This window comes from Vombatus ursinus, unplaced genomic scaffold (assembly GCF_900497805.2).
Source record: "Vombatus ursinus unplaced genomic scaffold, bare-nosed wombat genome assembly UNPS02009205.1, whole genome shotgun sequence".
Classification (NCBI taxonomy): domain Eukaryota; kingdom Metazoa; phylum Chordata; class Mammalia; order Diprotodontia; family Vombatidae; genus Vombatus; species Vombatus ursinus.
The window spans coordinates 11,155,521-11,173,554 of record NW_020948983.1 but is presented as its reverse complement, the minus strand read 5'-3'; the positions used below and the strand labels follow the sequence as shown (position 1 = coordinate 11,173,554).

General features: G+C 33.6%; 1 protein-coding gene across 1 annotated transcript in view; it reads left to right on the top strand.

The window, feature by feature from the left end:
- Window positions 1–14,724, top strand: part of SMC3 (structural maintenance of chromosomes 3) — a 47,070-nt gene extending 32,346 nt beyond the window's left edge. The window contains exons 17-29 of the mRNA XM_027851730.1: window positions 1,060–1,201; window positions 3,454–3,604; window positions 4,216–4,368; window positions 7,777–7,928; window positions 8,153–8,311; window positions 9,245–9,352; window positions 10,045–10,153; window positions 10,749–10,996; window positions 11,095–11,307; window positions 11,702–11,893; window positions 12,082–12,259; window positions 12,978–13,084; window positions 14,250–14,724. Coding sequence (XP_027707531.1) covers window positions 1,060–1,201; window positions 3,454–3,604; window positions 4,216–4,368; window positions 7,777–7,928; window positions 8,153–8,311; window positions 9,245–9,352; window positions 10,045–10,153; window positions 10,749–10,996; window positions 11,095–11,307; window positions 11,702–11,893; window positions 12,082–12,259; window positions 12,978–13,084; window positions 14,250–14,321 — 1,984 coding nt within the window. The 3' untranslated portion in view covers window positions 14,322–14,724. The remainder of the gene's footprint in view (window positions 1–1,059; window positions 1,202–3,453; window positions 3,605–4,215; window positions 4,369–7,776; window positions 7,929–8,152; window positions 8,312–9,244; window positions 9,353–10,044; window positions 10,154–10,748; window positions 10,997–11,094; window positions 11,308–11,701; window positions 11,894–12,081; window positions 12,260–12,977; window positions 13,085–14,249) is intronic.
- Window positions 14,725–18,034: the final 3,310 nt, after the last annotated feature.

The following is an 18,034-nucleotide window of genomic DNA, read 5'->3' as shown; positions in this document are numbered from 1 at the left end:
AAAATTTCTTTGCTTTAACAAAATAATTCTAATTAGAATTAGGAGAGAAACTGGGAAAATGAATCTTTGAAGCAAGTTTTTCTGATAAAAGTTTTGATATCTCAAGATATGTAAGAAATTGATTAAAAAAATACACACACACACACATACAGAGAAAGTTCTGTTACCTAAGCCCTACATGAGCTGCCAGAACATGTGGCTGAGTCTGTGGCTAAGGTTGCCCCATACTGGAGCTAAGGAACATCTGGAGCTCTTTGTCACAGCCCATCAAATAATTGTTATTTGCCTTTTTGCCATCTTTATTGATCTTACGGATATGAGTTGGATCCTCAGTTATTTTAATTTTCGTACTATTCTTGTTGATTTAGAACATTTTCATATCATAGCTGACAACTTGACTTTCTTTTGAAAACTACTTGATCATATCCTTTGACCTCTTATCTATTGGGGAATGGCTCTTGTTCTTAATATATTTATATCAGTTCCTTATATAGCTTTGATTATCAGAAATGTGATACAAAAGTATTTTTCCCAGCCAACTATTCATCTTCTAATTCTAACAGCACTGATTTCATTTGTGTAAAAGCCTGTCACTTTTATGTAAACAAAATTGTTTTATCTCTTATGATTTCTTCTGTCCCTTATTTGGTCAAGAACTTTGACCCTGTTCACAGTTATGAAAAGTTTCTCCTTCTCTTGAAACATCAATTTTTAAAGTATTTTAGTAAGTTGTTTTAAAATAATCAGGTCATTTGTATAGGGGGAAGAGATTTAGGTGATTTATGGAATCCTAGGGAAAAAAGCATTGGATTTGGAATCAGAAGACCAGAGTTTGAGTCCCAGCTCTGTCACTTCACTGTTATGTGGTCCTGGAAATCTCTGTGCCTCAGTTTAATTATCTGTGAAATAAAACCTGGTCAGGATTGACTTAAGGCAGAGTTCTTTGTAAACCTTGAAGTAGTATGTATAAATGTATGTGATTACTATTTGATTAAATATTTTACATGTCACTTAAAATTTAAGCACAAAAACCATAAAAACTGTATTATTTACATTTAGGTTGTTTTATCATATTGTGGATTCAGATGAAGTCAGTACCAAGATTTTAATGGAGTTTAATAAAATGAACCTTCCAGGAGAAGTAACCTTTCTGCCTCTCAACAAGTTGGATGTCAGAGATACAGCCTATCCAGAAACCAATGTAAGTCAGTATTTTGGGGTTTGTGAGTATGGGATGAGATGAGAAGGGGCAGTAGGGAATGTATGTATGAGTGTGTATTTGCTTTTTTATGTTTCTCAGCAAGTTTTTAAGCATTGTAGCTTATAAATGAAGTAGAAAATATTTTTCATTTACCATTACCTGAAAGAAATAATCTCCCAAAAATATAATCTCATTGCCATGTGTGTATATTTTTAAAAGTTTATTTGCCAGTGCTCCCTGAGATATAGATGATTCAGTTATTTTTTGGGTCCCAGTGTATTTCTTATTGCTATCTTATTTAGTAGTGCATTGGCAACTGTTACTGTGTAGTCTTGTAACATAGAGCATTCGTGAAATGTCTGATTTAGAGTAGTAAAAGTTGTATAAATTATAGTTATCCCTTGTTTCTGCTTTTCCTCCTATTTCCACTAATCACATGCTTTTGAACATTTGGGGGTGAAAATCAATATTTTCTTCAACAGTTTTTTGGTGGGCAGAAATGAAATATTCTACCTGGAAAAATAACTGAGGTTGTAATTTTTAAGAGCTAGAGTTATTCTAAAATATTGAAGTCTGCTCTCATGATTTTTAAATTTACTTTGAGGTTAGGTTCATTTCAGTGAAAGATTATTGATTGGGATATATCAAAGTAACCATTATTCCCCTTTTCTCAGAAATCTTTTAAAATTTCTACAGTGTAATCATCATTTTGTGTGTGTGTGTACGGGTACAATGGAAAGACTTGGATGTGAATTAGTCCTCCTGTCTTCATTTCTACTTTTGTGCTACTGAATGGAACAGAAAAGAAATTACAAAGCTATGTGGATTAGGTCCACTGTATACCCATATCACATAATCTCAGTTGGTCCCTCACTGCAACAAGACACTCTTCTTTTTAAGTAAAAATTTTGTTTGATTTGAGTATTTATTTTCTCTCCTCACTTTTCCATTTCCTCAAGAAGGGTAAAAGGAAAAACCAAACCCTCATAACAATTATAGTCAAGCAAAACAAATTCCCACATTGACTGTGTCCAAAAATATATGTCTCATTATGCATCTTGAGTCTCTCATTTATATGTCAGGAGATGGGCAGCATTCTTCATCATGGGTTCTCTGGACTTGTGGTTGGTCATTGCATACACAGATCAGAGATCTTGGCATTCTTAAGTCTTTTAACATCATTCATTTTTACAGTATTGTTTTTATTCTATGAATTGATCTCTTGGTTCTGCTCATTTCACTGTGTCAGTTCTTATAGTGCTTCAGAAGATTCTCCAAAACTGTCCCTTTTTTCATTATATACAGCCCATTCTACTTCATTTGTGTGCCATAATTTCTTACCAAATGATGGATACTCCCTTGGTTTATAGCTCTTTGCTATTGCAAACATAGCTGCTATAGATATTTTGTATATATAGGATATTTTCCTTTTTTATTTCATTGAGGTATAAGCTTACTAGTGGTTATCAGTTAGTCAGTATACCCAGCAATTAAATATGTGTAGATTAGTAACTTTGGGGGCATAATTTCGAATTGGTTCCAGAATGGCTAAACTATTTCACATCTCCATCAGTAGTATGTTAATATACCTGTTTTCCTATCTCCTAGAGCCAGCTATACTATCCTAGTTGTTATTCCTCTCATATAAAATTCTGTCTCCTGATTCTGTGCCTTTGTACAGTCTGTCCTCCATTCTTAGAATGATCTCCCTACTTATCTCTGACTCCTGGCTTTCTTGGTTTCCTTCAAAACTCAGCTCAAATCTCACCTTCTACAAGCTGTCTTTTCTGATTCCCCCGCTTCTAGTGTCTTCCCACTGAGATTACCTTCCTTAATGCATTATATTTCTTTTGTATATACATATTGTTTGTTGTCTCCCCCATTAGAATGTTAGCATCTTGAGAGCAGGGACCATGCTTTTTGTTTTTCTTAGTATCCCTAACTTAGCACATTGTCTGCCATATAGTTAAGTGTTTAATAAGTGCCTGTCAGAGGACCTGAGTTCATGGCTCAGCTGTACTGGGCAAGTCACCCCTCTGGCACTCAGTTTCCTCATTTGTAAAATGAAGGGATTTAACTAGATAGGCTTTAAGGTCCTTTCTAAGTCTTAAGTTTTTGATACTATTTCGTGATGTTAAAAAGATACCTAAAAGACTGTTATTTGTATTTCTACCAACATTCATTGGTTAACTTTGATTTGATGAATGCTATATATGTCTTGCTGTATGATAACATGACTACTTCCTTTTCAGGATGCTATTCCAATGATAAGTAAACTAAGATACAATCCAAGATTTGATAAAGCTTTCAAACATGTGTTTGGAAAGACACTGATTTGTCGGAGCATGGAAGTTTCTACACAATTGGCCCGTGCCTTTACTATGGACTGTATTACTTTGGAAGGTTTGTAGTCACTGTTACGTTCAGTAGTCTTAATTTTTTAGAATTACAGCTTATTAACTTTTTGGCATGTATACTAATATTAAGACTTTGTCACTTATAGTTTATGAAAGTTAGGGCTGTGAATTTCAAGAGTATTTAAAAGTTTATGTTCTTTAGAAAGTATTGCATAGTTATTAAAAAGTACTGTGTTATGCTTTCTAGTCTCTTTTGGTAAGAAAAGAAAACAAACATTTAAAAAAATTTTATTGATATCTCTTGGTTTTTACATCTTCTAAATTTCAGCATGTATCCATCCACTTCCCTATTCCTACTTTAGTTGACATTGGTACCATAGTACAGTGGGAAGATCATTGAAAATATTGTCATGTCCTTCACCTTGGGCAAGTCCCATTACCTTTCCAGGCCTTTGTTTTCTCGTCTGTAAAATGGGGGATTTGTCTAGAAAGGATAATAAAATGATCTTAAAGATTAAAATCTTTAATTTCAGCCCCAAAGTTGTACAGTTGTGAATATCACTTTAAAGTCAGTTATTACAAAAAAAGGGTTTGGTAAACCCTATACAAATATATACACTATACAAAATTACTGTTTTTCTATTTTCTTCTTCACAGGGGATCAAGTCAGCCATCGAGGTGCCCTAACTGGAGGATATTATGATACCAGAAAGTCTCGGCTTGAATTGCAGAAAGATGTTAGAAAGGCTGAAGAAGAACTAGGTGAGCTTGAAGCCAAGCTCAATGAAAATCTTCGTAGAAATATTGAAAATATCCTTTTAGAGAATGGAATAAGTTGAAGTTTTTGCATCTGTTTTATTGTGTAGTTTTTTGTCACCTAGTAGAAGATTATTATTTTACTCTTTATTTAAATATGTACACTTTATCATACCTCATAAACTTATTTAGCATTTACCTGTAGTTTGAAGGAGGAAAAAAAATTGCTTTCATGCTGTTTTTATGGTTAACCATTAGTTTTGTTTTTCTATCTAATGCCAACATTTATTGATAACAATTACTACTTTCCTCACTCTCTTTTAAAGCTCAGAGACTTCAAAAAATTTTTTTTAATTCCAAATTCTCTCACCCCACAATTCAATAAGAAGGCAGGAAAAAAATATTACAAATATGTATAGTCAGATTTCTGTATCAGCTATGATCTCTTCTACCCCCTCTACCCCCCCCCCCCCAAAATTAAAAGGCAAGAAAGAGTAAAAATATGTTTTAATCTGCACTGAGCCCATCAGTTCTCTGTCTGGAGCTGGATAGCATGCTTTATCATGAATCCTTTGGAATTGTATTTTGTTGATCAGAGCCAAGTCTCTCAAAGTTGATTATTTTTACATTGCTGTTACTGTGTGGACTGTTCTCCTGATTCTGCCCACCTCATCCTGCATGTTCATACATGTCTTCCCAGGTTTTTCTGATGCCATCATCATTTCTTACTATCTGTTTTTACCAGCAGTGAATTTTACCTTTCAAAGGACATATAGGCTGGGAGAATGAGTGAGAATATAAAATTGTAGGGATGATATTTTTTTGGGGGGGGTGATACTTTTTTTAAGCTGACAAAGGGAAATATTGTTAATATCAGCAGAATTCACTGTTAATATTTACAGATGACACTATATAGTGGTCATCTGTAAACTGTACAGGCCAACTAGACATGCAACATGATCTCTATGAATAATGTCTAATGGTACTGCTTTTAATTGTTGCCTGCTTTTTTGAAATTACTGTAATCTTATAGGAACTAGGAGGCTTGGTGGTTGTGGAGGAGTCCCATCATGTATAACTAGTCTCAGGGTGAGTGGCAGGGCTGTATCACCTGAACAGTTTTAGGAAAGTGCCATTCTTCCTGGGATTCAGATAATCAGTTCTAAACATGCTGGTACTGTTTATCATGGCTCTGTGGATCCCAGTTGTCCAGGCTGCAACCCATAATCTTTTCTTTTCCCCAATTTCAGTCATAGGAATACAGTTGCATTTCTTCCAGTAAAATGAAGTAGAGGAGATTTGAGGTAGTTTCTCTTTAAGTAAAAACTGTATATATTAAAATAGCTCCTGTAGCTCCCTTTGTTGATGAGTATTACTGGAACTAAAATTGTAATCTTTCATTATTAAGTTCTACTAGGGTTTGTTTTACTCTATGGCCATACTAATAAAAAAGTACCTAATAGTACATAACTCAATTTTTAAAATATGCCAGTTCCTTTTAAAATTTATTTTTTCTGTTTGAAGTGTTCCAATTTCAGGATTCTTTTTTTTTTTAATCATAAATATAGTGATAATTTATTTTATTTTTGTAATAGCTTATGATTTTATTTGGAGTAGAAAATCAGCGTGGGCACTGATTTTTACTCCTAGGAAGTTATATTTAGCTTATTTGAAAAGTGGAATATTTGGTTCTTGACATTTTGACACGTCTGCAATTTCACAGCTCAAAGATTACTGATAGTAGTTCAGTGAAAACATCTGTAAGTTCTTTCAATACCCTGGAACATCAGTACCTTGGAATGTAATTTGTCTGAGTCAGGTGACTTGAACTCATTTATAGCAACCAATCCCCAAGCATTTATTAAACACCTGTGCTAGGTGCTGGGCATGCAAAGATAAAAGTCCTTGCCCTCAAGAAGCTTAGAGTCCAGCCAGGTACAATGTACATATATTTAGGTAATATACAGTGATTGCAGGGAGGACTTTGGGGTGGGAAGGCTCTAATAGATAAAGACATCAAGAAAGACTTTATGGAGGAGGTGGAAAGACAGCTGAAACTTGAAGGAAACTAGGGATTCTGAGACAGGAGTTAGGAGGAAATGTGTTCCAGGGATAAGGGATCACCATCGCAAGGGGTTGGAAACAGGAGAAGGAGTGTCATGCTTGTATGAGGAATTTGGTAGAAATCATCTTATTTATGTTCTGCCTTACTTTCCTTTGAACCATTTTTGTTTTCACCATTTTCAGTCTGAAGCTAATTCTCCTTAACACAGAGGACAGAAATAGACTAGGAATTGCATTGTTCTATTTTCTGTTATCAGATAAACTTGCATCATCACTTCCAAGCAGTGAATCTCTTCTCTTCACCCTACACCTAGTTCAAAATCCAAAAGATTCAAGCTGGCTTATATTGATGATACCACTGTTTAGATCCTCATCAGTTTTTTTCAGGTCATCATAAGATACCCATGTTATCTTAAGTGAGTAAATTATAGTTTTGACAGATATGAATAATATAGAAAGTAGAACATTATTACCAGACTGTCCCAGTACATTCTGGACTGTGATGCCGATTCTTTGACTAATGTTTCAGGTGCTGTTGCAGCTACTGACAAAGGAAGATTTCAGGAGGAATTAGTGACTGTTGTGAGGATGAATCATTCCAATTTGGGATTTTGTATGAGTAAATAGAAGTTGTATGTCAGGAGAATTTGTTATATGAATAGTAAAATTTTTTAATGTGAACCAGGCACAAGCAATAGAGCCTTATCTTATTGAGCTTATACATTTAGTTTTTAAATTGGGTTCTGATTAAAAGGTAAATATACCCAGTGAAGTTGAATGTGTTTTGGTTCAATTAAGCACTACCAAACATGGATTAAGATCGCCAAATTATGCTGGACTCAGATTAAATTTGACAAAATTTAAAAAACGGGAAGAGAATGAGAAAACAAAGTATTGACAGCATAAAAATAGTTGATACACAGTACCATCTATCTGATTTTATTTATTAGAAGAGGTACAAGTAGCTTTCTTGAGATTTTTTTTTTCATACGATTACTGCTGAAATAATATACTTCATACTTTTAGGTTATAATAGCATAGAAAGTATTTAAATTTTTTTTTTAAGTTTTAGATGCTTTTTAAACATCATTGCCTTTTCCCAGTGAATCCTGCCATTCTTCATAAAACTCTACCCTATAACTATAACAAAAGAATTAAACTGAGTAAAACGAATTAACACATTGGCAGTGTCTAACAGTGTCTCTCTCTTTTCAGAAGCAGTAAGCGTTAATATGTGTCCTGTATTTAATTTAGCATTGCAAAGTTCTATAGAGTTTTGGAAGATTTCTCCAATGCATGGGATTTAATAGTAAAAAGTATATGGAGGGGAACAAGTTAGGAGATGAAAAAATAATCTTGTATTTAAAACTGGACAGAATTTTCCTTAGCCCATTGTATGGATTAATAATGAAATTGATCAGCTGATGAATCAAATGCAACAAATTGAAACCCAGCAGAGGAAATTCAAAGCATCTCGAGACAGTATTTTATCGGAGATGAAGATGCTGAAAGAGAAGAGACAGCAATCTGAAAAAACTTTTATGCCAAAGGTACATAGGAGTTCTTAATTCCTCTCTTGATCATTACTAGAGATTTTTATTAATAACTTGAAATTAGAGAATTATATGCTCTCTTAATTTTAACAATGGCATCCTAGAATTTCGTATTTTAAATACATTTACTATAATTTGTTTTTTCTGGCTTTATTTGCTATAAGCACATGTAGGCTGAAACTTGAGGAATATTTACATTAATAACTCAATCTGTCACATAGCAACGTAGCTTGCAAAGCTTAGAGGCAAGTTTACATGCCATGGAATCAACAAGAGAATCACTGAAAGCAGAACTGGGAACAGATTTACTCTCTCAACTCAGCCTGGAAGATCAGAGACGAGTAGATGATTTGAATGATGAAATTCGGCTGCTACAGCAAGTAAGTATGGCTTGCTAAATAATCTTAGAAATTACTATTGTGACTTTTAATAACAATAATAATAGCTAACATTTATATAGTGCTTACTATGTGCCAGGCACTATGCTAAGTGCTTTACTAATATTATTTCATTTGATCCTCAACAACCTGGGGAGGTAGATGCTATTATTATCCCCATTTTTACAGATGAGGAAACAGGCAGATGTTAAGTAACTTGCCCAGGATCACACAGTTAAAAAATATCTGAGGCTGTATTTGTTAGATCCTCATGACTCCAGGCCCAGCACTCTATATGCCACCTAACAGCCCCATACATTGAAAAAGAATGCTTAAAGATTAAAGTAGTGAATACAGATGTCATACTGACATGTTTAGTTTCTATCTGGGAAACACATCAATCTCAAGAAGTAATATCATTTTAAAAGCTTGTTCTACGAATGCTCCCATAGCTTGATTCCAGATATGTTAGGATTGGCACAAGAAATCTCGAGGGTGTTTGACTGATTTTAGGTGCATTGTTGTTATAGCTTCTCACACACACACACACACACACATTTGGCCATGTGTACATTTATAGCAGCACTTTTTTGGTGAAGTATATTTTGATGGCATTTGGTATTAAGGGCAAAGGTGGTAACACTTGGTATGGGAAAAAAAATCCGAAGTGGAGAAAAACAAGAAATATATATTTTTCAGAGTCTGAATCAGTATTATAAGGAACAATAACCATTCATAGAACAGCTTGCATAGGAGAGGGATTATATCTCACCATATCTCACAAAATTGCAAAGTAATATTGCTGTTAATTCTGTATTGACCTGTGATGGTAGCTGATATCAGTCTATGGATCAGTGTTAGAAAAACCTTATTTTAGTGTAGTGAAATTTGTCTTTTTATATCTATGACTCACTTTTCTTTTTTCCTTAATTCTAGGAAAACAGACAGCTCTTAAATGAAAGGATTAAATTGGAAGGCATAATAACTCGAGTAGAGACCTATCTCAATGAGAATCTGAGAAAACGCTTAGACCAAGTAGAGCAGGTAAAGTTGTTCCTCCTTTATGGATTCCTTTGATAACTGTCTTTTGCTGCTTATGACAGTTGGATTTTCTAAGTAGTGGAAGATTGATTGTGGACCTAAATTTTTTACCCCAAGGAAGGTCTCAACAGTTATGCTGATGGTTTATAAATTAGGCATCTAGATATTTATCAGTGTTTGACATGTACTGACACACTTCATTCCAGCAATGAGAATTCTGGAGATCTCAAGTATATTTTGAACACCCTCTTCCCCTAATATATACAAACACCTGATATATACATAGCATTAAGGAGATAGACAAAATAAAAAGTAGTTCCTGCTCTTAAGGTGATTATATATACTTCTGGAATGTAAGTGCTTCCCCCTTCCCCCATATTTTTTAATAATATCACTTTTTGATATCTTTTGTATTGGCATATGCCCCTTACTTCTTCCCTCAACTCAGAGAGCATTCCTTGTAATAGAAAATAAGAAAGAAAAGAGGGAAGAAAAGTTTACTTTAGCAAAACTAAGCAACACATCAAATGAGACTGACAGCATATGCAGTATTCCATGCCTGTAGTCCCCCACCTCTGTAAAGAAAGAAGAGTTGCGTTCTCATATCTCTAAGCTTGATCTGTTTTAAAGCCTTCTAATGAGTTATGCTTGGTTGCTTTATGAGTTTAAATACTTGGCAACATTTTGTATTGCAGGAACTTAATGAACTGAGAGAAACTGAAGGTGGTACTGTTCTCACTGCTACAACATCAGAACTTGAAGCCATCAACAAACGTGTAAAAGATACTATGGCACGATCAGATGGTTGGTTTCTTATTTCCTGAAACTATTTACTATAGTTTGTTAAATTTATAAGACACTCATAACACTTTGGTTAAAGGAGAAATCCTGCAAATCATTAGAAATCCAAAGTGACAAAGAAATGTGTGTACTAATTATTTTTTTGTATTCTCTATCCTTATAAATCATTTGTGGTGGGTGAAGTCTAGGTTTTTTTGTAAACAATAGATCCTAGCTTGTTGAAGAGTTTGTCACTAATACTTTAATGAAAATAAATTGTTTCATTTATCTGAAAGAGTGCAATGACTAAAGAAAAAGTTTGTCATACTTTCAAATTTTTGAGTGTATATTCAGATGATCAATTTTTCAAAACTTGTGTAAGAAAAATCAAGAAATTCCAAGGTCACTCTTCAGTGTTTTACTTGTTTTGTTATACTACTTAATTCATTCTTTTAAACGTTTCTTAAATTTTCACAATTTGTTTTCAGTATACACTGAACAAAACAAAATCTTTTGACAGTTTACTAGATTGCTTCCAAAATCAAAGCTTTAATCCAGGAGTATGATAATTTTAAAGTGTTCACCAAATTCTAATTTTTCCCCCCATACTTTTACCTAGATCTGGATAATTCCATTGACAAAACAGAGGTTGCAATTAAAGATCTTCAGAAGAGCATGGAGCGCTGGAAAACTATGGAAAAAGAGCACATGGATGCTATAAATCATGATACAAAAGAACTTGAAAAGATGACAAACCGGCAAGGCATGCTTCTGAAGAAAAAAGAAGAGTGTATGAAGAAAATCCGAGAGCTTGGGTCACTTCCCCAGGAGGCATTTGAAAAATACCAAACTTTAAGTCTCAAACAGGTTAGTTTTCAGTTGAAAACCTAATAGTGGATTTTATTGTATATGTCAAAACTTTATTTAGAATTGAGCTATAATTTTACTTTTTTTTCCTCTTGTAGCTGTTTCGCAAACTTGAACAATGCAACACAGAGCTAAAGAAATACAGTCATGTCAATAAAAAAGCCTTAGATCAATTTGTAAATTTTTCTGAGCAGAAAGAGAAATTAATTAAGAGACAGGAAGAGCTGGATAGGGGCTATAAATCAATCATGGAGCTGATGAATGTCCTTGAACTCCGGAAATATGAGGCTATTCAATTAACTTTCAAACAGGTATGGTTTAATCATGTTGAGCCCCGTTATGTGCATTTTATTTGTGTTGTCATGCTTTCTTTCCCAAGCTTCGCAATGAACTTAACAAAAATGTGAAATGAATTGTTTCCTCACATGTTGTAAAATTTCATTTAAGCCTTTTGAAAAAAACAATGCTAGTCACATCCTCAAATCACTGTTTTGTGTCCATATTTATATGAACGTTACTTTCAGTTTGTATCTTTCATATTCATATCTGTCCTAATTTGTCATGATGCAGTGCAAGGGAAAGCCCACCTAATAGCTTTTAATTATGCCTCTTGATTTTAAGCAACAGTTGCTATAATTTCCATCTTAGCAAGGTTTATACAAGGGAATTTAAATGATGATGTTTTTAATTTTTTTTTTATCCAAGGTGTCAAAGAACTTCAGTGAAGTATTTCAGAAATTGGTACCTGGTGGCAAAGCTACCTTGGTGATGAAGAAAGGTGATGTGGAAGGTAGTCAGTCTCAAGATGAAGGAGAAGGAAGTACTGAAAGTGAGAGAGGTTCTGGCTCACAAAGCAGTGTCCCATCAGTTGACCAATTTACTGGAGTAGGAATAAGGGTAAGTACTTTTTTAAGTTCAATTTTCTCAAGTGTTATAAACTTAGTTGCTAAACTTTGATAGGATCTGAGGAATTTAAATTAGTCCTTATGGATGTAAATACTTTAAAACTTTTTGAAGGACTTCATAGCAATTGCTTCTGGTTCAATAGCTGTAAGACAAAGACTCATTATTTAATATTTTCATAGGTATCATTTACAGGAAAACAAGGTGAAATGCGGGAAATGCAACAGCTTTCAGGTGGACAGAAATCTTTGGTGGCTCTTGCACTAATTTTTGCAATTCAGAAATGTGACCCAGCTCCTTTTTACTTGTTTGATGAGATTGACCAGGCTTTGGATGCTCAACATAGAAAGGCTGTATCAGGTAAGGCTTTTAATTTGTGCTTTTTTTCATATCTAGTAGAACCTGATGAAGTATAATGTCAATCCTCTATAAAATTATAGTTATAATTCTTTTACAGTAGTTTGTTTTTAATGAAAAGTTATGCTTTTCATACTAGTATGGCAGCCTGGTTTTATGTAGTTGAGTGCAGTAAGCTGGAATCAGATCTCCAGAGGCTTGGTTTGGTCTTCCTGCCTTAATTTTCACACAGAAGCCATTTATGTTAGAGCTCTGTTTTACTTCTCTGTACATGAATAGCCATGTAATGAAAGAGGAAATTTCGTGTGTGTGTGTGTGTGTGTGTATAATTGTATAAATTAATTTTAATTTTGTAATAGGGCCTACACAAATATAATCTTATCTTCTATAAAGAATTATAGCTCTTTTACAGTATAAAATAATATCAGATATTTGAGAAAAAGTTCCTTTTGTCCTAAGAGGTGATTTGTGAGAGACAGTGTTTGAATTAACACCATGCTGATAGAAATGTATTTCTAAATGTTAAAAAAAAATGTACTAAACATTCCAAAATTACAAGATTCTTAGAAAATGATTTTTACAAAGAAGGCATCCTTACAGGACCAACAGAGTTATATAAAACACATTCTTAGTAGTTGTGTGTTTGGGATGTGACTATTGTTCTATTAAGTTCTCATTTATAGTGAGATGAGTTTTCTGTAAATAACATCTAATTTTGCAGATATGATTATGGAACTTGCTGTACATGCTCAGTTTATCACAACTACATTTAGGCCTGAACTACTCGAGTCAGCTGATAAGTTCTATGGTGTAAAGTTCAGAAATAAGGTAATTCTTTCCACTCTTCTACATGAAATATTGGTTTTTACTCCCTGATAATTTATTGTTTTCTGTTTTTTTGCTATTTAAGTCATGAAAGAAAGTGAACATAGTTAATGCTCAGATAATGATATGTGATTGTTAGTAAGCTTTTTCTTAGGGGCATCCCTATAAAAATTTGTCAGTTTGTGTGGCATCTATCCATATTCAAGTCATTTATTTATTGATCACCTGTTATGTGCCAACCATTGTGCTTATGCTTATTGGGGTTAGGAAAACATTCCACAGCTTTAGCTTTTTTTTTTTTTAAATGCAATTACTATTCCTTTGTAGTCTCCTATTTTCTCTTCTCTGATTTCCTGTGTCCAAAACATTGAATTAAATTCAGTGAACATTTATTACGCTTCTACTATATGATAGGCACTAGGAATTCAAAAAACAAGAAATGGCATACACCTCTGCCCTAAAGGAATTTACAGTCTACTTTTAATACCATGTACAAACATGAACATGTTTTTTTGCTTTTTGCCTTTTTTTGGTGAGGCAGTCGGGGTTAAGTGACTTGCTCAGGGTTACATAGCTAGTGTCATGTGTCTGAGACTGGATTTGAACTCAGGTCCTTCTGACTCCAAGGCCAGACCTCTCTCATCTGCGTCACCCAGCTGCCCCAAACATGAACATGTTTTACTTTATATACATACCTTAAGCTATATATGTATGTTATATGTGTGTATATGTAATACTAAATATATAAAATTATTATTTAGTTTTGTTATTAAATATTAAATTTTACATATACGTAAAACAAACCAAGAGGGCCTGGACCAAATGACCACTCTTACAGTTCTCTGATCCTATGATGAGCATTAAGTTTGAGGTATTTAGAACTATATGTGAGATGATTCAAAAGGTCAGGCAAAAGTTATTCACATATTCAGAACTTTTTTTAATTAAAATTTTTCTTATCACTATATAAAGCAAGTACAATTGTAAATAATAATTGGTTAGTGTCAGTTTCACTAAAATTTTCCATGGCAATTTATCAGCATTTATAAAAGCTTAATATGCATTCATTTACACAAGATATTATAATTGTAGAGGGTAATATTATAATTGCTTAGTGTTGTATGACCTACTTTGGGAGATTATGCTTTAATGCACATTGTTTCATCAGGTTAGTCACATCGATGTTATCACAGCAGAGATGGCCAAAGACTTTGTGGAAGATGATACCACCCATGGTTAATTGGAAACTATTGGCAGCTTGTTTGGAAGATGTGTATAGTATGAACCCTCAACTGAGGAACTGTAAATTTCAAACTAAATATTTGGTCAATGTTAAAAATAGTTTTTGAGCTTATATTTTAACTAAGAAGGCCCAAGGATTCTTAGTTTTGGATGACTTTGTGTGTTCATTTTATGTTTCTGTTGCTGTATTCTTTTATAAAATATCTGTTTATGTACCTTTTTACTTGTAGTTTAAGAACTCTTCCTCTCCAATCTTTTTGTAAAGTGTCCCTTTGCTGTTTTAAATCTTTTTGAGACATGCTTGATAGCTTTCCCTAATTATAATTTTATCAATTGTACTGCCTTATTCTTTTAAAAATATATAGCTTCAATTAAATGATTGATTTTATGGCTGTAACTTAGTAGAGGTGTGTTTGTGTTTTCATTTACAGTTTGAGTAGTTAATTTGAATTTTCTTTTAAAAGTAACCTCTCTTAATTTTGCTCTGTTCCAGTCTAGGGTAAGTATTTAAAATGGAGTTTGACTTCATTAAAAGGAATATTATTTCTGAAATAGAAAAGTTCAGTATTCTCTTCATTTAACCCAGCGTATCTTGGCCCTTTAAAATTTTCAGTATGGTAGGATTTAGTTTATTTAAAGGAGTTAATTGTATTTTAGGAGAAACTTTTCTTTAAACAAATCTTAAGAGGTTAGTTAAATAACAGTGTATGTAAGAAATTGACCTGTGATCCTGCCCTCCTATGTATACCAGTAAATTTATTAGAAATTGTTCCTCAGCCTTGGAGTCAGGAGGACCTGAGTTCAAATCTGGCCTCAGACACTTGACACTTAACTAGCTGTGTGACCCTGGGCAAGTCACTTAACCCCAATTGCCTCACTAAAAAAGCAAAAAAAAAACCAAAAAAAGAAATTGTTCCTTAAATTACTCAACATTTCCTTTCTTCATGTTGGGATCATAGCTGGTTGATTACTAAGGGATGTTACTAAAAAGAAAACTAGTGAATCAAGAGACTAGGATTATATTCCTATGTCTGTTATCAAAATTGTCTTTGTGATCTTGGGCAAGTAAGTAAATCTCATACCATAAACCTAATTTCCTTTTATATTATATAGGGTTAATAAAACTTGTCCTACTTAACTTCAGAGGACTGCCATGAGGATAAAATGACATTCTTTTAAAAATGCCTTATAAACAATTTTTATTTTTTGTTATTTGACAGACACCAGTTAGCACAAATCCTTCCATATGCAAAGAACAGAAGGGTTGTATTTGATGTCATCGATCTCTTAAAAATAGCTTCCTTTTAAAATCAGCATATATTTATTATTCAGCATGTTAAGTTTTTAAATTGTCTTTGTCCCCCTCCAAATGTCGTTTGTGAGGGTTTTTTGGGTGAGGCAGTCAGGGTTAAGTGACTTGCCCAGGGTCACACAGCTAGTAAGTGTAATGTGTCTGAGTTCAAGTTTGAACTCGGGTCCTCCTGACTCCAAGGCCTGAATTCTATCCACTGCACCACCTAGCTGCCCCCGTGAGTGTTTTTTTTTTTAATGTTTCAGTGAACCACTTTTCTTCTTTTTATCTCACTATTACTTCCCTCTCTCCATTGCTCCCAAATTAAAAAAAAAAAAAACCAAACCACTCTCTTGTGACTAATAAGCATAGTTAAGCAAAACAAAACCACACATTGGATATGTCTGAAATTGTATTATCATTTTGCATCTCAAGCTCACTTAATTTCTGTTCAATTGTGGATATAATTCAGTGCTCTGTAATAATGTAGTCATTTCATTGATCAAAATTCTTAACTTTTCCAAACTTTTTTTTTTACCGTGTTGGAGTCACTGTATAAATTAGTTAACTGGTTCTGCTCGTTTCACTCTGCAGCAGTTCATACAAGTCTTACCAGGTTTCTGTTTGTGATTTCTGTGGTGTGAAATAATTCTCAATCACATTCATGTGCCATAATTTGCACAACTATTCCCTTACTGATGTGTGAACTCTTTTATTTTTTAGTTTTTGCTGAAAGTAAAAACGTACTTCTATAAATATGGGTACTTTCCCTTGTCTTTGAGCTCTTCGCAAACGTTTTAAAGTCCAAGACAAATATAATGTTTTATTGAAGTTAAAAAGTTTTTAATAAATAATGTAAAATTTTGGCTCTCTGGCCCAATATTAATATTGTAAGCTTTTATTTAATGGACAGATATTTTTGAATGAAGACTGTCAGAGGGAAATTTCACTGAGATGCCAAAATTTCCATTCTAATTGATTACAGATATTTCCTACTCTTAGATTTGCTGAATTTCCATGAAATATGTGCTAGAGCTTTTCTATAAAGCCCTCCTTGATGTAAAATATGATATTGAGACGTCTGCTTGGGACCTCTTCATTTCAAGGGCGTTTATTTATATAGACTATTTGTCAACCCACAACATATACACTAGGAAAAAGTACGTAGTTAAATTTGTATTCTTTCTACTTACTTGCCATAAATCTCTGGCTACCTTAAGTGAATTATGCATTTTGTAAAATTTGGCCCAGGAAGGATAGAACAAAAAAAGTTAATAGGAAATGAATACCCAAGCAAAATAAGGTGATAATAAAGGCATCTAGCTGCTTTTGCTGAATTCATTTCACCTAGCCCAGATGAATCATATCTTAGGGTACATAAAAAAAACAGGCAGCCTGGCATAGTGGATAAAGCACTAAACTTTGAAGTCAGGTATATCTAAGTTCTGATTCTTCTGAAACTTAATAGCCTTCTGACTAAAGGCTAGTCACTATTTCTCTGAGCCTTAGACAACTTTCTAAGACTAAATTCTGTAATAGTAGTAATATGTTCAGTGCAAGGAACACCCAAATACAGGTCTTTGACATACTGACTGGAAGAACTGGTAAGTTTGATTGCTGAGCCTCAGTGATCTTTGAAAGATCAGCAAGAATAGGAGAAACGCTATAGGATTAGAGAAGACCAGATGTTTAAGATTTGCAGAAAGAATGGCCAACATGCCTTGACATTGATTTTTGGCAAAATTGTAAAACATTACTAAAGGGATGATTAAGGGTTTCAAGAACTGGTCATACCAGACTAATCCTGTTTCCTTTTTTGACAGTTACTAGGCTAGAAGATTTGAAGAATGTTACTGATAAAATTTACTTATATTTTATTAAAGTATTTGAAAAAAGTCTTTCTTGCTGTCCTTGCAAACAAAATGGAGAGGTATACCCTATATGGTAGTACAGTAAAATGGATTTGGGACTCAAAGAATAATCATTAATTGTTCAGTGTCACCATCGGAGATTTATGGTGGAGTGGTCTCAAAGAGCTGTTTAATGGATTGATCAATGAGTTGGATAAAGGCATGCTTACCAAATTTCAGGATGAAATAAAGCTAATATGCCAGATGATGAGAACCCAAAAAGATAATTGAAACACTGAAACATTGGTTGACTCTTTTGGATTCTCTGGATAGACCATCATATCAACAGAAAACGATATTTTTGTTTTTTTCTTTCTCTGTGTGTGTGTGTGTGTGTGTATATATATATATATATATATATATATATATATATATTCCCTCAAATATTTTTGGTCTTACCAGAATTTCTGGCACTATGTTAAATAATGCATGATATGCATAATGACCTTAAATAGGTGATAATGTACAGCCTTACTTTACCCTTGATATAACTGGAAAAGGTCTCTATCC